General features: G+C 41.3%; 1 protein-coding gene across 4 annotated transcripts in view; it reads left to right on the top strand.

Annotated features, from left to right (window-relative positions):
* LOC126188233 (threonine--tRNA ligase 1, cytoplasmic) overlaps nucleotides 1–21,773 on the top strand; it is a 161,670-nt gene that overhangs the window by 52,080 nt on the left and 87,817 nt on the right. For all 4 annotated transcript variants that reach the window (XM_049929789.1, XM_049929787.1, XM_049929786.1 and 1 more), the window contains 2 exons: nucleotides 2,094–2,248; nucleotides 4,274–4,389. In XM_049929789.1, coding sequence (XP_049785746.1) covers nucleotides 2,094–2,248; nucleotides 4,274–4,389 — 271 coding nt within the window. The remainder of the gene's footprint in view (nucleotides 1–2,093; nucleotides 2,249–4,273; nucleotides 4,390–21,773) is intronic.

The raw sequence follows: 21,773 nt of genomic DNA, 5'->3' as shown, positions 1-21,773 counted from the left end.
AAATGTACTGTTGTCCCAAGCATATTGCAATAAACGGTGTATTTCTATCGCTGCTCGTTTAGTTTTTATTACCGTTTCAAATATACCGGTCATTTTTGAAATACCCTGTATATTGTATAAAGGAAGGCCAGGAGGAAATATATTTTATAGTAGAAGCATAAGCCTAACTTCTTTCTGCATATGATGACATAGCTTGGCATAATAGTCCCACTTGGTAAAGTCCACACCACCCTAGCAGATTCCGGTTGCCATGCCTTTCAACTTCAGTGCATTTCTCAGATTCTTTTGTAGAAAGATTCACCACCAACATTAACAAGCGATAACTTTTAAATGATGTTAAAAGAAGTTTATCATTTCATTTAGAAAAAGGAATATTTACTTCAGGGTCTCCATTGATCATAAATATAGTACTCATACAAAAAAAGAGAGATAGGATTGGACATTGTCACTTGAGAAAAATCTCATTTCAATATCTTGAACTGTTTGCAGAATAAAAGGGTCGATAGTTCTAGGTGATTTGCCATGTATGAATAGATGTAGATTTGGACATAAACAACGAAAGTTAAATCAGTATTTTCCAACGAGTGTCTTAATGACAACTACACTTACAACTCCTGATGGCAACTTCACATACAAAAGAAAATTATTTTATCAGCTAGCTGGCTTAGACTTTGTATGTACAGGAGATAGGCAAAATAATGTGAACACCTGTACTTACTTGACCCCCATGTCCCCGTGATACAGCTGCAATTCTTCTTGGAATACTGGCATATAATGATTGTATAGTCTCCAGCGGAATGTTATACCACTCTTCGATCAGAACTTCTTCTAACTGCTGTAGTGACGAGGGAAGTGAAAATCTGCTCCAGGGACTGTGCTGGCCAGGGAAGACACTTCAGTTCAGTTGCGTGCTCCTCATACCATGATTGTATTGTCCTGGCTGTTTGAATTGGTGCATTATCGTCCTGAAATACGGCGTCATTGTTGGTGAACAACATTTGAATCATGGGGTGCACCTGATCACCTAAAATTTTCACTTGATCATTGGCTGTAACATGGCCTTTGAGAGTAATGATGGGACCAGCAGAATACCATGATACAGTTGCCCACACCATCACACTTTCACCTTCATGCTTAACCCATGGAATCAAGCAATCAGGATTGTAGACTTCTTTTGGTGTTCTCCAGATGTAAACCCAGCCCAGTGTTCGAAATAACAAAAACATGGACTTGTCGGATCATATGACGTGTTTCTACTGATCAACCGTCCAGGATTTGTGCTCCTGACACCATGTGTTACACTTCTTTGCTTTTGTTGTCATCACTAATGGTTTTCGTATAGCAGCTTCTCCATGAATATTCGCTTTATGCAGTTCTTGGCAGACAGTGTTGATAAATATGGGGTCTCGAAGTTTCTTATTTAGCTCCACAGTCACTTTACCTGCCATGTTTTGTTTTGTTTCAACATATTTCGTGTTAGCGTACAATAATTTCTGTCATATAGTTTTGATTTGCACCCACTATTACATTTACACGATGATGTCTTTCCGTGTTTTGTGTGATGTATCATGACTGTTGAAACAGTTACTCTTGAAGCATTCAATACTTTAGGGTGTCTTGGTTACTGATGCTCCAGCTAATTGGGCCCCCACAATCTGCCGTCTTTGAAGCTCTGTTAGGTCTTTTATTGCTTGTTGATCTCAGCCTCTGATTACAAATATGAAGTGTGCACTGGTCGCAAACAACCTGCGCTGATGCTTAGTCCGTACTGAACAAGCACAGTCCAGCAAGACACATGCCTTACCTGTGCTGTTGATCATCAGACACAATCATCCCATTACTACCACTGTTCACATTATTTTACCTATCCCTTGTACTTTCATGCACAAACACGCTTTCAAAGACGAATGTTTCCTTTTGATTGTCATTAATTGAATTTTAAATATTAATGTCCAGGATATATTTTCATTGCTTACTGAGTGAACGGGCCCAATGTGGAGTGCTGGATTTAGCTCCAAAGAGTGTGTTGTAAGAGTTTAGTTTTGTTACAGGATAAACCATTACTTTCTTTAAAATTTGACTTTGTTCTGCAGGAGAGACTGGATCTCTGGGACAAACTGAAAGCTGAATATGATGCCGAGATAGCTGCTAAACCATCAGAGCCTATTGTCATCACTTTGCCTGATGGAAAGACTGTAGATGGCATGTCATGGCGTACTACTCCGTATGATGTAGCTAAAGGAATAAGGTATTGTTAAAAAAAATGTTTTTGGTCTTAATGTAGAATGTAAAATTGAGCCATTTAAGTCATGCACAGAGAGTTCTTCTTGAGCAGGGCAGCCACAACTGTGTAAGCCCATTTTGTAAAATGAAGAAAAACCATAACAGTTGTGAAGCAACAATATTTTTTTGCTTATGTCACCTGTTTCAATTTCGGGTGCAAATTGTAATAATGAAAATATTGTGTTACAAGACAGTGGGAGAGTATTCTCATGATTTTTAAATGTTGGATAAGTAATTATATAAAAATTTCTAAAATAAAATAAGAGAGAGAATGGGACTTTACTTACAAATAAAATCACTTAACCATCGGAGGTCATCCACACCCCAGTATTGTCAAGGAACATGAGTTCCACGCCAAAAGAATAAAAGGGGAGAACTAGAAAAATTTGAAAAATTGAGAGCATGACTCGATTCTGAATTTCACCAGAATCACAAAACATGTAAGAAGCAATAAAGCCAGGAAGAGGAAGCACAAATTTTGTGGGATTACTTACTTAAATGTATGCTGGTACAGCTCACATTAAAATTCTCAGATAATTCGGCCTACGAACACTGCGAACTTTATTTATGATTTTGTCATGTTGAGGTATGGTTCTTCATATATACTGTGGTGGAATAATTGTGTGTGTGTGTGTGTGTGTGTGTGTGTGTGTGTGTGTGTGTGTTTGTATCAACAGTTATGGGAAGGATAGACAGCTACTCACCATAAACATGACAAGCTGAGTTGCAGGCAGGTATAACGAAAAGACTGTTACACATTTTTGTCCAAAGCCTTCATCAGAAAGAAAAACACACATGCATTCGCTCAAGCAAGCACACCTCACATATACATGACCACTATCTTTAGCTGCTCAGGCCAGGCTGAAACTGTAACACATCACACAGGAGCAACAATCTATAGAGGAGCAGGAAACGTAGAGGAATAGCAGGTTATGGGTGGGAGAAGAGGAAACAGTGTTGCCTGGTGGAATGTGCAGGGACTAGAGCTGGCAGACAAGGCTACCTGGTTCAGTGTCGAAGGCTGTGAGGAATGGAGAGAAGGAAAAAAAGGGAGTGGAAAGGAGAGGATAAGAAAAAGCAGGATGAGGAGCTGTGTGTTGGGAAGAGGTGACCAGACAGCGAGGCAGAAACTATTTGGTGGAGGGTGTGGGGACAGTAGGTTACCCTAAGTTGAGACTAGGATGATTTGGGGAGCAAAGAATGTGTTGTAAGGGTAACTCCCCATCTGTGAAGTTCAGAAAAGCTGGTGGTAGAGAGGAGCATCCAGATGGCTTGGGTTGTAGCCATTGAAATCAAGCTTGTTACGCAACAGTATGGTCCACTGTGTTCTTGGACACAGTCTGGCAGTGGCCATTCATCCTGTTGGATACCTGGTTTGGTAGTCATACCAATATAAAAAGCTGAGCAGTGATTGCGTCAGAGCTGCTATCACAGAAGGCTTGGCCTATGATTGGGTAGGGTAATCTTATGACAGAACTGGAATAGGTAGTGCTGGTTGGGTAGATTGGGAAGGTCTTGCACCTGGGTCTTCCACAGGGATGTAATCCCTATGACAAGGGGTTGGGATTGGGAGAAGCATATGGATGGATTAGGATGTTGTGTGTGGGGGGGGAGGGGGGGGGATGACAGAACACCACTTTAGGAGAAGTTGGGAAGGATCTTAAATAGGATGTCCCTCATATCAGGGCATGATGGTAGAGGAACAAATCCCTGGTGGAGGAAGTGGTTCAGTTGTTCTAGTGAGGGGTCGTATTGGATGACAAGAGGGGTGCTCTTTTGTAACTGTTTCTTGGGGATATGTATATGTGCTTTCAGTCAAAGTCTTCTTCAGAAAAGAAATACACTGACATTTTCACATTGCTGTAGTTCTTATTTCATGTGAGGGTTGTTGACTTTTTGATTGTGACTGCAGAGTTGTAGAGGTGGCTAAACTAAATTTTGTACTATGCTGTTGATAATCTTAGTTCAAATGAATATTTATTTTTTCTAGTCAGGGCCTGGCAGATAACACAGTAATTGCCAAAGTTGATGGAGTTGTTTGGGACTTAGATAGGCCACTGACCAATAGCTGCAAGCTTCAGTTGCTGAAGTTTGATGATGAAGAAGGTATGTTACACCACAATCTTTACTAGATTTTAATGCAGTAATTTCTCGTTCATGTTAGGCGTAATGTTGCTCATTTGTACGTTTGTCATAAGTAGTGAACTAAAAAATTTGCATTTGAGATAAATGTGAATTCTGTCTCAAAATTCACAAAAAACAAAATTACTGAATAAATGATACTTCATGGCAAGTTGAAATAATTTTTTCAGAGATAGTTTGGCATAGCTTTATTTTCTGCATATAAATATCATAAATGTAACAAATTTTTTGTTACTGATATTGTACATCACTTCACTTGTCAATGCCCAATTTGGAAATATAATGTGCATAAGAATGTGTTTGCAAAATAAAAAGTTCATGAATGCAATGATGTATTAGTGTGCTCAGTGCTCTGGTGCCGCATCAATTGTGAGTGACTGAATTGTCTACAAGATACATGCCATGTAATGCTACCTCGTACTTAGTCATACGACATAGCATCTTAGAACAAAATAATACCTAAATTTGTCTGCTAATTAAAGTTCATATAGTGTGAACACTTTAATGTGGTATTTTTAGGTCGTGGGTGTTTTGAACTGTGATTGTGTCAAATACCATTAGAGGTCGGGCCTGAACTACCTCGTCTATGATACTGCCAGCCTCAGCAGACAAGTACGCAGTAGCTGTTACCAGATGCTTTATGTTTGCATTGTGTTCTTATTTCGAAATGAGTGAAGAGACATATCATGGTCCTTCGTGGAGTTTGATTATAACCCTTATAACACCAGAAGGGGCTGGCAATCCTTTGTATCAGTTCTGCTTTTGCAGAAACACTGAACACAGATGTGCCCTGCAAGAGAGAGATGGGGCTTGTTTCCCTCGCACCACTGCTCCTCTCTGGCGCTCATAATTCTAGTTTATTTAGGCTCATAGCAGACTTCCAGTTTATGGTACCCATACTCTGCACTGTACTGAAAAGAATTCAAAACCTGTCAACTTATTTCTATCACACTGAAAGTCTTCCCATAACATGCAAATAAGCCTACACTTTTGTGCAAAGCACCTTACCAGTTCTATCTGTAGCATCTTCAAGCATGGGTCGCAGAGCTGTGAATGGCCACAAAAGATTGAAAACAGTATTCTTCGTATTTAGTAATTGTTCAACTGGGTGAGAAGAGAAGAATAATCTCGAGAAACACCTAGAATCAAAGAAGCACCCTATTCACTGGTGAGAAAATACTGCAGCTTGTCAACAGAAACATGCTGCAGCTTCTCAACAGAAACAATCATTTGTTGAAAACTTTAAGTAGAGGCAAAGGTGGAAAACAAGAAGAGACAATTTTGGAAAAAAAAGTGTGCAAGTTTTTGCAAAAGTAAACATTCCAGTCAAAGAGCTGCCCCCAATCACCAAATTTTTAACAGTCAGTTTCAAAGAACCAAGGCTTCGTCTTCAAGCACATAGTGTGGACAAGCTTTCAATTTTAGTTCCTAATCATTTACAAAAAAAAGTAAATAAATAAAAAAATTATGCAAAACTTACTAAAAATAGATGCTAAATTTTCAGCTTCTTAGTCATAAAGTAATACTTTCTACTAGAACATCTCAATTACCATAACTGACAATTGTAAAAGAAATAGCTGGAAGGAAGCCTATGCTTGCCTGATTTCATAAAGTTAATGATTCCAGGAATGTAGTAGAATCCCGTAGGTATTGCTCACATGGGAATTGTGAAGGAAAAATTAGGTTAATTACAGCACCTCACACAGACATTTATACCCGGGCCGCTGAAACATTGCACTTGACGTTTGCGTATGAAGTTGGCAGCGTAACAGAGTAACAAGTGAAGAATGATAGGCGCTAGGCGTTCAGCGTGGGGCGCCAGCCAATCACAGCGCAGTGAGCACTGCTGTTACTCACGTGCTGTGACGTCAAAGTTCCCGCGTTGCCGGCTTTGTTTAGTGAATGTGTATACAATGTGAATTGGATGTTGTTTACCGCGTGTTTTCGTTGTACAGTGTGCTATATCGTTGTGACTTGTGTTACGTTGTGAGTGTACATACTTGGAAAATGCCACCGAAAAGACTTTGTTCACCTAGTGACAATCCTTTGCATCGAGGGGTGCCGCTAAACAGCCAGGCACTGGAGTTACTACGCAGAACTCGTGAGTTTTACGAGCAAGAGAAAAACTACGTAAGCATTCATGGACAGCCATCAATTCCTGCCGACAAAGTGATGGAACGTACGACAAAAACTCTTGGTATTAGTGCAAGAACCGTAGTAAGTAAGGGAGTATTACTACAAAACTTGGAAGATACTGAAGTGAGCCGTAATGATTCCGAGCTGTCTGGATCAAATAATACATTTTTATCAACCCCGGGAAAGAAGAAAAAGCGGCCTAGTCCTATCACAGATTCAGATTCTTTCCAGACTGATGCAATTCGTAGGCATGTTTATGCTTACTACAGCAGAAAAGAGTATCCGACTGTAGCTAAGTTATTAATCTCTTTAAAAGAAAGTGAACTCTTCAGGGGTGGTAAAACATCACTAAAAATTGTGCTAAAAAACATGGGTTTCCTTTACAAAACGCTAGACAGACGCAAAGTACTGTTGGAGAGGACACATATTGTTACCACTCGTAGCATTTTCTTGCACAAAACTGCGGGCAGAGACATTCATTCCATAATGAGGCTAGACGAAACGTGGGTTAATGCCGGGGAAGCTGTCAGTAAATGTTGGACGGATAACACACCCAGCAGTAGCGGCCATCAGCCGACGGGAAGAGGAGCTAGATTAATTGTGGTCCATGCAGGCTCCTCCAGTGGTTTTGTCCCTGACGCACTTTTAGTTTTTAGATCAAAAAAGACTGGTGATTACCATGAAGATATGGATCACACACGATTTGTTGAGTGGTTCAGGAACCTTTTAAAACAATTTCCTGTCCCTACAACAATTGTAATGGACAATGCTCCATATCATTCGGTGATACAGAAAAAAGCCCCAACCACAAATGATCGGAAAGAAGTTATGGTGCAGTGGTTACAGGCTCGAAATATTGCAGCGGATATGAGTATGACAAAGGTTCTGTTATATTCTCTTGTTAAAGAAAATAAGCCTACGACACCTACATATGTAGTAGACGAAATTGCCAAGGAGCAGGGTCATACTGTAATAAGGCTGCCACCATATCACTGCCATTTCAACCCTATTGAGTTAATATGGAGCGATGTAAAAATGTATGTAAGGAACAACAATAAGTCCTTTACAATAACAGAGGTGGAAAAGCTGTTGCGTGAAGCTCTTGTGACTGTGGATGCAGCCTCATGGAGGAAAAAAGTAGAGCACGTCGAGAAGCTTATACGAGCAGCACAGACAATAGAAGGCATTATCAGTGACCATGAACAATTAATGATTTGTCTTGCTGATGACGGCGATGAAGATGGTTTTGGCGATGAATCGGACAACAGTGACGATGGCGAGCTGGATGGAATTGCGCCATTATCACTGTAAATTGGTGAGTGAAAAATTACTAATATTGGTTATTTATTGCAATCTTGGTTATTATTTATTTTGTAAACTACGTACATTATTGATTTTAAAGTACCAGTCGTCAGATGCTTGTTTTTTGCATTTCTTTGCTCCGTTACCGAAAGGGTGCGCATTGTTATGCTTTTACATGCATTATTATACGGTTGTTTACTTCCTGTCATTGTAGTACAACTAAAAACGAGTTTTTATATACACTGTAATTGCTCAATCGCTTGCATTTATGAGATGGGACGGAAAACTGTATCGTCTGCTGTGTGTATAGAGGCTGCTGTTGCAACATCGCTATTACAGTATAGCCAACCTAACTAGACAAAAAGCGAACTGTCCAGTGCAATGTTTCGCCAGCGGGGGTATAATCAATTATTCTTCCTGGATCCATACATGAATGGAACAGGAAGAAATCATAATAACTGGTAAAATAGGATTTTCCCTCTGCCATGCAGTTAACAGTTGTTGCAAAGTAAAGATGTAAACAAAGTCTTGAAATGAAATTCTTTTTTCTGTGGAAATGTGGAAACCATTCACTCTTGCCTCGTGCAAATGTATAACGTATCTTAAGCAGTAAAAAGGTAGTATTATACCATCTCCCTTCATATAATGTCTTCGTGACAGTGATCTAAGGTCAATTTCCTGAAAGAGAATGGTTGCCTGTAAACCTGTGTTCTTATTAACCTGTGATACAGGCTACTGATAATTTATCCAGCCTTTAAAGTCAGTGTTAATCTGAAGTACCTCCACCTCACAAGATAACACTACACGTTGCACTACATAAACATCTTACTTTTCCCACTTCCCTGCTGCTGCCACTAGTATGTTAAGCATGTTGTTTGCCTTAATTTAGAACTCTCACAGGTACTTTATTGATGCTTCAACTTGTTGTGGGACTATTGTAGGGTACAGGATGACACGAGTTGGAATTCTGTTTGGTGTGATGAATGGCAGCTTGCTCTTATGTGGGAAAAAATGTGAGTTAATATAGATGAGTAGCAGACAATCGAGTAACATTTGGATATAGTATAATTGGTTGTGTGCTTTAAAGAGTAGGCATAATGTTCCAGAGTGACATGAAATGGAATGAGCAATTAAGGTATGTTTTTGGGAAGGTTAATAGTTGACTTTGGTTTATTGGGAGAAATCTAGGAAAGAGGTGTTCAGCTTTATAGGAGACAGCGTACAGATCACTTGCGTGACTCATTCTTGGGTACTTATTGAGTGTTTGGAATCCTCACAAAGTGGGATTAAAGGAAAACATTGAAAAAATTCAGAGGTGTGCTGCTAGATTTGTTACCGGTAGGTTCAGTTAACATGCAAGTAGTATGGAAATTCTCCATGAATTCAAATGGGAATCCCTGGTGGGACTAGGACATTCCTTTCACCAAACACTATTGAGAAAGTTTAGCATATCAGCATTTGCAACAGATCACAGAATGATCCTACTGACAGCAAGATACATCTCACATAAGAACCACAAAGAAAAGATGAGAGAAATTCGGGCTCATATGGAAGCAGAAACATATAGACAGTTGTTTTCCCTCATTCCGTTCGCGAAAGGATCAGGCAATAAAATACTAAATATAAATGAAACCCAATTTCCATATATTGAGAAAATATCGTAAAGTCCAAAGTTTCTATACTGATGTACATGAGATTTCTTAATGAAACTCCCTGACTTATTAAAATTGAGCATCGAATGTGCATTAGAACATAGCCTTTTTCCATTTTGGGCATCATACAAGGGTTGTTTCAAAAATGAGGTTCCCAAATTTTTTAAGGAATTTTTTTTTTTTTTTTTTTTTTTTTCAGAAAAACGATTACACCATTGGAAACGTTGATCTTTAAGCTATTTTTCCACATAGTCACCATTTTTTTCTATGCATTTTTTCTGTCAAGTAATCCACTTTAGCATTCCCACCTCAGATAAGTCTGCCGACAACCTATTGAAAAACTTGGAAACTTCTTGCAACTCCTCGTCCATCTGGAATCGTAGACCGCCTAGGTGCTCCTTCAATTTCTGAAACAGATGGAAATCACTGGGTGCCAAATCGGGACTGTAAGGGAGGTGGTCAATGACATCCCAGCCAAATTTGTCGATTAACTCCTTCGCTTGTTGCGACACATGTGGACGGGCATTGTCATGATGCAGCCTAACGCCTTTGCTGAGTTTTCCCCTATGACGATTTCTGATTGCCCATCTTAAGCTTTTTCAAGGTTTCACAATAACCTGTCGAGTTTATGGTAGACACTCTAGGCATAAAATCAGTGAGCAGTACACCACGCCAGTCCCAAAACACCGATGCCTTGATTTTTCCTGCTGACAGCTGCTGCTTAAACTTCTTTGGTGGTGGTGATGCGATGTGTTTCCATTGTCACGATTGTTGTTTTGTTTCTGGAGTAATGTTATTGCACCACAATTCATACCCCATAACAATGGAATCGAGGAAGTCTTCCTTATTCTCGTCACATTCACTCCAGAACTTCAGAGCACAGTCAAGGCACTGCTGTTTGTGGACTTATGAAAGCATGTGCGGCACCCAGCGTGCGCACACCTTGTGGTAACCTAGGTTTTCAATCAATATCCTGTCAACTGAAGCTTCAGAAGCCTCAGGAATTTGAGCAGCCAGTTGCCGGTTGGTGATTCGCTATCTTCGAGCAGGATTTGCTCAACTTTCGCCACAACTTCGTCATAGATCGATGGCCTCCCACTTCGTTGTTTGTCATGGACATCCGTACAGCAAACTCCCTACATCATTTGCGGATGTGTTGAATGCTTATACATGTTTCCCCATACACTTCATTCAATTGCCGATGAATTTCTACAGGTGGTAACTTTCTGGTGTGCAAAAATCGGAAGACCGCACAAATTTCACACCTGGTGGTGATGGCCTCTATCGCTTATGGCTGTCAGGCCGGTACTGACCATTGCAGAGCCATGCTGGTTGTTGGAATCGATGGTGGGGGATCCGGCAAACCCAGTGGTGTTGCCAGATTTCGCATTGCACCATGCACACGAAGAGTACAGAGTTGGGAACCTTACTTTTGAAACAAACCTTGTATTTACCAACTGGTAGCATCAGCACACCTCATTCAAATCTTATTGCTCTGCAAAACTCGCAGGAGTTATTCTGTGTCCTTTGCAGAAATAGAACTCATGTTGCAAAATTGTGTGCCAGAGACTGGCTCAGCCACAAGTTTGAGGTTGTTCCCAGAATGAAACTTTTTGTCTGGGGTAGAGTATACTCACTAACTGAGTCTAAATCTTTGCCCACTTGTTCAAGACTCAGTACAGCTCACAGATTTAATCTACATCTACATCTATACTCTGCAACCCACCATGAGATGCATGGCAGAGGGTACATCCCATTTTACCAGTTATTGGGGTTTCTTCCCATCCCATTAGCATGTGGAGTGCAGTAAGAATGATTGTCTGAATGCCTTTTGTGTGTGCAATAATTATTCTGCTCTTATCCTCACAATCCTTATGTGAGCGATATGTTGTATATTATTTCTCAAAACTTTGTTAATAGCCTTTGTTGTGGTAGTTTACATCTATCTTCAAGAGTCTTCCAGTTCAGTTCTTTCAGTATCTCTGTGACACTCTTCTGCATATCAAACAAACCTATGATCATTTGTGCTGCCTGGCTGTGTGTACGTCCTATTTGGTATGAGTCCCCACACAATTCAGTAGTAATCTATGATGGGTCGCACAAGTTGTCAATCTTGGCACCACTTTGAAATGTTATCAAGATCTGACTGAACATTTATGCAGCCTCTTTCAAATAGTACTTCATCATAGGTAACTGCATCATCTGCAAAAATTCTGAGGTTACTATTAATATTGTCTGCTAGATCATTATTATACAGTATGAACAGCAAGGGTCCAGCCTTGAGCAGCCACTGGTGAAGTATCAGTGCAGCAGTAGTGCAGTAGCGAGTCGCATATTTAGCTTTCATATTTGTTTTGTAGTTTGATTCTTCATTTCTTTCCGAGTGTTTGTGCGCTTGTATATTTAAATACATAAAATCCTTGCGTATTCTCATATTTGAGAGGAGTAATATTGCTTATTGATAGCTGTAGAGCATAAATTCACCGAGTCATTAGATATTAGCAGTAGGATGGATAGGGTGCGTGCGGGTGCAGGAGGAGCTGGCCGCGGTTCGCGAGCAGGTGAGCGTGTTGTTGGCCACGGTCAGCCGCCTTCTGGCTGCTGCCTCGAGGTGTAGCGACGGCGGAGGGTCTGGTACGTCACTTGAGACACCCCAGGTGTCACTTGCTGCATCCGCTGACTCAGCCGCCGAGGCACCTTCTAGTGTACTCGGCGCGTTGGGGCCACCCTCACCTCAGGGTGAGTGGTGGACTGCAACGAGTTCACGTCGCTCGAGGCGGAGGGTCAATGTGGAGGCTGTCCGGCTGGCCTCGCCCGTTCGTCCTGTCAGTGAGCAGGTGGCCGCTCCTTCAGCAGGGCCCGAGCAGGCACACGGGGGCAAAGGCTTGCTGGTTATTGGGAGCTCCTACGTTAGGCGGGTGATGGAGCCCCTTAGAGAATAGCGTACAGGGCTGGAAAGAAATCCAACATGCACCCGGTTTGTCTGCCGGGGGGCCTCATCCAAGATGTGGAGGCGGCCTTGCCTGCGGCTATCGAGCGTACGGGGTGCTGTCGTCTGCAAGTAGTTGCTCACATTGGCCCCAACAATGCCTGTCGCTTGGGTTCTGACGCGATCCTCAGTTCATACAGGCGGCTGGCAGATTTGGTGAAGACCACTGGCTTCACATGCAGGGTGCAAGCAGAGCTCTCTATTTGCATCATTGTTCCCAGAGTGGATTGGGGTCCTTTGGTTTGGAGCCGAGTGGAGGGTCTCAACCAGAGGCTTCGTCGACTCTGTGACAGTCTTGGCTGCAGATTTTTAGACTTGTGCTATTGGGTGGGGAATTGTAGGATGCCCCTAGATAGCTCAGGGGGGCACTACACAAAGGAAGCAGCTACTCGGGTAGCAGAGTACTTGTGGCGTGCACATGGGGTTTTTTTTAGGCTAGGCAGTAGTGCAAGGTGTCGTGATGAACACTCACCAGTCGACGTGCAGGCAGGGGAATCAGGACGCACTCAGTGTAAAGACACTTCAGCTATCAAGGTATTAGCAGTAAATTTTCAGAGTGTTCGGAATAAAGTTCCTGAATTTACTGCCCTCCAGGAAGCCTGTGGCGCGCAAATTATCCTCGGGACTGAGACCTGGCTGAGCCTTGAGATGGGAAGTTTTGAAATATTTAGTGAGGGTTGGAACGTGTATCGGAAAGACAGATTAGACACCGTAGGAGGTGGTGTCTTCATTGCAGTTGACAAAAATATTGTGTCTACTGAGGTCGAAGCAGAGTGTGATTGTGAAGTTATCTGGACATGTTTAACGGGGCTAGGGGAAATAAAATTAATTGTGGGGTGTTATTACCGGCCACCAGGTTCCACCGTGACAGTTCTAGAATCATTCAAAGGGAGTCTACATTCTGTATCGCAGAAGTACCCGGATCATGCTATATTAGTTGGAGGCGACTTCAACCTACCTAATATAACTGGGATGTCTATGGATTCATTACAGGTGGTACAGACAAGCCGTCGTGTGAATTACTTTTGAACACATTATCCAAAAACTGTCTTGAGCAGCTAAATCGACAACCAACGCTCAATGGAAATATTTTAGATCTGGTAGCCACGAACAGACCAGACCTCATCGACAGTGTCAGTGTTGAGTCAGGGATTAGTGGTCATGATGTTGTCATTACGACTATGGTTACGAAAGTTAAGAAGTCGGTCAAGAAGGCTAGGAGAGTAATCTTACTAGAAAGAGCAGATAACCAGTTGTTAGCATCCCACTTAGTAAATGAATCGACTTCATTTACTTCCGGTATGATGGACGTGGAAGAATTATGGGCAAATTTTAAACACATTGTAAATCACGCATTGGACAAGTATGTGCCAAAAAAGTGGGTTACGGACGGAAAATACCCACCATGGTTTAACAGCACAATTCGGAGAATGCTCAGGAAGCAAAGGCAGTTGCACTCGCGGTACAAGAAAGATCGGGAGAATGAGGACATGCAAAAGTTAGCAGAGATTCGTGCTGTTGTAAAAAGAGCGATGCGCGAAGCATTCAACCACTACCACCGTCATACCTTAGCAAAAGATCTTGCTGAAAACCCAAGGAAATTCTGGTCTTACATAAAATCGGTAAGCGGGTTGAAGGCTTCCATCCAGTCACTCACTGATCAGTCTGGCCTGGCAATGGAAGACAGCAAAACGAAAGCTGAAATTTTAAATTTAGCATTTGAGAAATCTTTCACGCAGGAGGATCGTACAAACATACCGCCATTTGAGTCTCATACAGATTCCCATATGGAGGACATAGTGATAGACATCCCTGGGGTTGTGAAGCAGCTAAATGGGTTGAAAATAAATAAATCGCCAGGTCCTGATGGGATTCCAATTCGGCTTTACAGAGAGTACTCGACTGCATTGGCTCCTTACTTAGCTTGCATTTATCGCGAATCTCTTGCCCAACGTAAAGTCCTGAGCGACTGGAAAAAAGCGCAGATGACGCCTGTATATAAGAAGGGTAGAAGGATGGATCCTCAAAATTACAGACCAATATCCTTAACATTGGTTTGTTGCAGGATTCTCGAACATATTCTCAGTTCGAATATAATGAATTTCCTTGAGACAGAGAAGATACTGTCCATGCATCAGTATGGCTTAAGAAAGCATCGCTCCTGCAAAATGCAACTCGCCCATTTTTCGCATGATATCTTGTGAACCATGGATGAAGGGTATCAGATGGATGCCGTATTCCTTGACTTCCGGAAAGTGTTTGACTCGGTGCCCCACTGCAAACTCCTAACTAAGGTACGAGCATATGGGATTGGTTCTCAAGTATGTGAGTGGCTCGAAGACTTCTTAAGTAATAGAACCCAGTACGTTGTCCTCGATGGTGAGTGTTCATCGGAGGTGAGGGTATCATCTGGAGTGCCCCAGGGAAGTGTGGTAGGTCCGCTGTTGTTTGCTATCTACATAAATGATCTTTTGGATAGGGTGGATAGCAATGCACGGCTGTTTGCTGATGATGCTGTGGTGTACAGGAAGGTGTCATCGTTGAGTGACTGTAGGAGGATACAAGATGACTTGGACAAGATTTGTGATTGGTGTAAAGAATTGCAGCTAACTCTAAATATAGATAAATGTAAATTAATGCAGATGAATAGGAAAAAGAATCCTGTTATGTTTGAATACTCCATTAGTAGTGTAGCGCTTGACACAGTCACGTTGATTAAATATTTGGGCGTAAGATTGCAGAGCGATATGAAGTGGGATAAGCATGTAATGGCAGTTGTGGGGAAGGCGGATAGTCGTCTTCGGTTCATTGGTAGAATTTTGGGAAGATGTGGTTCATCTGTAAAGGAGACCGCTTATAAAACACTAATACGACCTATTCTTGAGTACTGCTCAAGAGTTTGGGATCCCTATCAGGTCGGATTGAGGGAGGACATAGAAGCAATTCAGAGGCGGGCTGCTAGATTTGTTACTGGTAGGTTTGATCATCACGCAAGTGTTACGGAAATACTTCAGGAACTCGGGTGGGAGCCTCTAGAGGAAAGGAGGCGTTCTTTTCGTGAATTGCTACTGAGGAAATTTAGAGAACCAGAATTTGAGGCTGACTGCAGTACAATTTTACTGCCACCAACTTACATTTCGCGGAAAGACCACAAAGATAAGAGAGATTAGGGCTCGTACAGAGGCATATAGGCAGTCATTTTTCCCTCATTCTGTTTGGGAGTGGAACAGGGAGAGAAGATGCTAGTTGTGGTACGAGGTGCCCTCCGCCACACACTGTATGGTGGATTGCGGAGTATGTATGTAGATGTAGAACACCCTTCCGTGGAAAATCTGTGAGAAGTTGTATGATACATTCATGACACAATGAAAGATTCATTCAGAACTTTTGATACCCATTGCTTATTGAGGTAATATGTGTAAAAAGCAATAGTAATTAATTCTTTTTCAGTTCTGACTTTTTACCGCTTTGTACTCTGTATGTTCTCATGTTTAACCCTTTTGCTACTACAGACATGCTCTCTGCATTCTGTGCTGAGTGTGACTTTGTTGTGGCTTTACTGCTCACCAAATGTGTTATCTGTGCTGAGAGATAGCATTCTGACCACTATGAAATACTTATCTTCCAATCTTATGGAAAGTATTCAATGAACAAAAATTGATTTTTGCACATCTTACAGTCTGATATTCTCTCTTGGTAAAGGACTGAGTTTCTTTTCCTTATATAGCATAGTTACTGTGCTGCATCTAAGTAATTAAAATATTGTGTGAAATTTTAAAGAATTTGGAGAGGTAAAAACGCATTTCATAAACTTTGTGTGTGGGTGATTTTAGTTCATACATTGCAGTGTATGAAATGTAGACAAGATATTGAAATTTTGTTTAAAATTGAAACAAGAATGATATCTCATTTTGATCTCAAGTTATTTGTTTTTGTATCCGGCAGACAGACTCGTACAATGCACCCATTTCCATCGTTGCCCATTTGGAATTCATTTGGTCATAACAATTCTCACATTTCATAAACAGTTCAAGGATATGTTCACAATATCAGAACTAGGTTTTTCACAAATGGTAGCATTTAGAGAGGCACGTATGTTGTGTTATAAATACTTGAAGCATTTTATTCACAGAGATATGGAAGTAACTTGTCTGCAGCATTGAGAGGTCAGCAGAATGGGATGCATAAATATGTTGATAGCACTTCAGGGAAGCCGAGGGGGCATGTTGAAACACATCCTCTGCACTTGGGGACATACCAAGTTAATTCATTCACAGCAGTTAAATGGTTAATTATGTGAGTTCCTTGTCTTCAGACTTCACTAAGTATAAGGGAAATTGACAACTGTAAGAGAAAAGAAGAAAAATTCAGCAGATATTTTTACAGATATTGTAATTTGCAACACAATGAGAACAGCACAATGACGAACAGTTATACTTGGAACAACACAAGTATGAAACACTCACAAGCATAATTGGCAGGTATCACAGAGCAAACTAATAATGTAATCAAGTTAATAATAGTTCCATTATCAAATCACAGTACAGTATAATGATTGTAAACAGTGTGAGTGATGAAGTGAGTGTCTGAGCTGCTGCATTGTTATTTAATAGGAGCCGTAGTTCAGAGACTTAGAGGTGGCACAAATAAAATGGATCCCAGCATGCACGTCTTGGGTTGTAGATGTGCACAGCATCTGCAGTGCTGCTCCAGGTGGCCGGCCCCATAAGGGGCCATTTTGGATTTATGAGCCTCAGGGCGGTATGCGGTGCTGAGCCACAAATCAACAAGATGGCGGTGTGGAGTGTTATGTCACACGATCACAGATGCAGAGAGCAGCAAAGGCCCAAATGTGGCTGGAGGAGGCAGTGCCACCTATTGCCAAATGATGCCATAAAATGTTATCTGAAGGGTGTGATAACCCAGTACCACAGCAGACACATTAATATTTTGTGGACTTGAGAGATCCTTTCATTATTGATTTGCCAACATAATGCTAAATGCCAATTAAATAATGAAAATAAAGTGCTTTGAAATGATGAGTGACACAAGTGAGCCAAAGAAAAATGTAAATTAGGTAAAGCATCTACTCACTTGAGGCTGATTGACTTGCGTAAGCTCAGATCCTTTCTCCCCCCTCCCCCCTTCCCCCCCCCCCCCCCCATCCCACACGCACACACTCATAGCCATCAAACATCAAACAAATCAGTCAATGGTAGCACCAGCAGTGATGATTTCTAGGTGGTTGCTGATTTTGGCAGGAGTGGGGAGAGAGGACAGTTGTGTACAAAGTGGGAGATGTATGGGGGCAAGGATGTGGTAGGTATTGGGAGCCATGACAAATGACGAGGAATGAAAAAGTTGACAGTGAAAAATTATTAAGAGAGGGGGTAAATGCAAAGTTAGAATGTGGAGGAATGGTGTGGAAACTGGCAGGAGATGAAAAATACGGGTAAGGGAGAATGATAGAGATGTGAAGGTTTAGACCATTTCAAGAATGAAGAATAGGCCAGGAAAGTAGTCCCTCCCTGGGGGTGCAGGGAGTTTGCATTGCTATTGTGGTGTGTAGTATATTCAGCAACTTGATGGTAAGGTTTGGGGCTAGTCACTGTTCAGAGGTAGTCATTTGTACAACAAGTACACAGTTAGTTGACTGTCATCCCCACATGCTGATACAAACATAATGTAGCTACTTCCACGCATGGCTCTTTCTTTAACAGGATAGGAAATGCCCTTGACTGGACTTCAAGAGGAGGTAGTGAGTGGGTGTGAAGGGCAGGTCTTGTACACGTTATTCAGCGGGAAATGACCCATGTTGTATACGATACAGAGCAAGACTGGCATATAAATTTTCTTGGATATTAAGTACGTTGGTTGAGTGGCAAAATATAACTTTGGGTGATGAAGCTATGAGTTTCAGTCAGACATACCTTGTATCAGTGTATGATAAGTGGTAGACATTGCATTGTAAAAGGCTGTGATTGAATTCTTGTGAGGTGTGTGTGACATGCTAAATTAATACCCCACATTTTAGTTTCATATTTAGTTACTGAACACTAACTATAATAAGATATTCCAGAGATATGTTATTTGAACACATTACAAATTTTATTACAATTTACTTCAGACATAAGTGAATGCAGGTATTTTTCTTATAAATTTAACTGTATTTCATCAGTATTTGTTAAACACGTATGGGAGATTTTCTTTAATAGTTGCTTGATAGTGTGTCACTTATAAAACATAAAATTATTTTAGTTGGAGAATATGAAATTAAACATGGTAGTCTATGAAATACAGGAAATACATCTGGAATGACTCATTGAAGATGTTATTTAGCTTTAGGGGCATCACAAATGATTGGACATGTTTAGTTATATGTCTGATAGATCATTTGCAAGGATTGGATTGAATTGTTTGAGGGAAGAGACCAAACAGCGAGGTCATCGGTCTCATCGGATTAGGGAGGGATGGGGAAGGAAGTTAGCCATGCCCTTTTAAAGGAACCACCCTGGCATTTGCCTGGAGTGATTTAGGGAAATCACGGAAAACCTAAATCAGGATGGCAGGATACAGGATTGAACCGTCGTCCTCCCGAATGCGAGTCCAGTGTGCTAAACACTGCATCAACCTCGCTCGGTATTTGCAAGGCATATTGTAATGATGTAGAATGAGTTGGTTTAAGGGCCATAATACTTTCTTGATGTTGAATATTAACTGTTGAGGTTATTCAGTACTGAAGAATATTCAGACTTTTCAATAACCATGGTATGTTGTTATTTTGTACTTTATACACTAAATTAATGTCTATCTATGGAATAGGAGGAGCTGTCGAGAATGCTTTCAGTTTTCTCTTAAAGGCTTTTTACTATTATATCAGTAGGTAACTACTGAAAAAATATTGTTACAGGATAATTCAGATCTCTTTAACTTAACTATCTTTAATATAGGTCATTAGTAAGGACCGGAAAAATTCGCGTTATGCTGTAAATGTGAAATAGGTCCGAATTCTACCTCAAAATGGTGAAATTACTTAACAAACACCGTTTCATAGTGAATCATATTCAGGTGAATTATTTTATCAGAGATAGTTTAAAATAGCTTTATTTTTTGCATATACACTACTGGCCATTTAAATTGCTACACCACGAAGATGTTATGCTACTGACGCAAAATTTAACCGACAGGAAGAAGATGCTGTGATATGCAAATGATTAGCTTTTCAGAGCATTCACACAAGGTTGGCACCGGTGGTGACACCTACAACGTGCTGACATGAGGAAAGTTTCCAACTAATTCCTCATACAAAAACAGCAGTTGACCGGCGTTGCCTGTTGAAACGTTGTTGTGATGCCTTGTGTAAGGAGGAGAAATGCGTACCGTCACATTTCCGACTTTGATATTGGTCAGATTGTAGCCTATCGCGATTGCAGTTTATCGTATCGCGACATTACTGCTCACGTTGGTCGAGATCCAATGACTGTTAGTAGAATATGGAATCGGTGGGTTCAGGAGGGTAATACGGAACGCCGTGCTGGATCCCAACGGCCTTGTATCACTAGCAGTTGAGATGACAAGCATCTTATCCGCATGGCTGATCGGGCAGCCACGTCTCGATTCCTGAGTCAACAGATGGGGACGTTTGCAAGACAACAGCCATCTGCATGAACAGTTCAACGACGTTTGCAGCAGCATGGACTATCAGCTCAGAGACCATGGCTGTGGTTACCCTTGACACTGCATCATAGACATGAGCGCCTGCAGTGGTGTACTCAACGACGAACCTGGGTGCACAAATGGCTGAACATCATTTTTTTAGGATGAATCCAGGTTCTGTTTACAGCATCATGATGGTTGTATCCGTGTTTGGTGACATCGCGGTGAACGCACATTGGGAGCATATATTCGTCATCGCCATACTGGCGTATCATCTGGCGTGATGGTATGGGCTGTCATTGGTTACACGTCTCGGTCACCTCTTGCTCGTATTGACAGCACTTTGAACAGTGGACGTTACATTTCAGATGTGTTACGACCTGTGGCTCTACCCTTCATTCGATCCCTGCACAACCCTACATTTCAGCAGGATAATGCACGACCGCATGTTGCAGGTCCTGTACGGGCCATTCTGGGTACAGAAAATGTTCGACTGCTGCCCTGGCCAGCACATTCTTCAGATCTCTCATCAATTGAAAATGTCTGGTCAGTGGTGGCCAAGAAACTGGCTCGTCACAATAGGCCAGTCACTACCGCTGATGAACTGTGGTATCGTGTTGAAGCTGCATGGGCAGCTGTACCTGTACACGCCATCCATGCTCTGTTTAACGAAGTGCGCTGCTCTCTGTTGGATCTTCTCTACCTCTTCGATATTCCCTATCTGATACAGATCCCACACCAGTGAGCAGTATTCAAGCAGTGGACGAACAAGTGTACTGTAACCTACTTCCTTTGTTTTTGGTCTACATTTCCTTAGGGTTCTTCCAATGAATCTGTCTGGCATCTGCTTTACCGACAATTAATTTTATATGTTCATTCCATTTTAAATCACTCCTAATGCCTACTCCCAGATAATTGCTGGAATTAACTGCTTCCAGTTGCTGGCCTGCGATATTGTAGCTAAATGATAAAGGATCTTTCTTTCTATGTAATCGCAGCACATTACTCTTATCTATATTGAGATTCAGTTGCCATTCCCTGCACCATGCATCAATTCATTGCAGATCCTCCTGCATTTCGGTTATTGGAATTGTACATCAAGTGACGAAGCCCAGTTTGGAAACATAATGTGTGTAATGACCTGTTTGAAAAATAAAAAGTGCACAAATGCAATGATGTATCAGTGTGCACAATGCCCTAGTGCTATGTCAACTGTGGGTGTTTGAATGATGTATTTGAGATTAAAGCTGGGTAATACAGCATAGTACTTAGCCATGTGCCTGTTATTTTATAACAAAGAAATGTGTGTATATATTTCTTAGATCAAGTTCAAAAGTTGGAACAACACAGACACTTTTAATGTGGAAAATTAGGCGGTAGATGTTTTGAACTGTAACTGTGTCAAATACCACGCAAGTTTTGGCTGTAACTACATCGTTAACAATACAATACCAGCCTCAACAAACAGTGGCATGGTAGCTGTTCCTGAATGCTTCGTGTTGTGCATTACTCCTTATTTTGAAATGAGTGAAGTGGATAATCCTGATCCATCATGGATTTTGATTACATTCCTTACAACAGAAGAGATCAGTAATTCTTATGGCAATGTGTCA

Source organism: Schistocerca cancellata, chromosome 5 (genome assembly GCF_023864275.1).
Source record: "Schistocerca cancellata isolate TAMUIC-IGC-003103 chromosome 5, iqSchCanc2.1, whole genome shotgun sequence".
Classification (NCBI taxonomy): Eukaryota; Metazoa; Arthropoda; class Insecta; order Orthoptera; family Acrididae; genus Schistocerca; species Schistocerca cancellata.
This window is presented reverse-complemented; position numbering and strand designations above follow the sequence as displayed.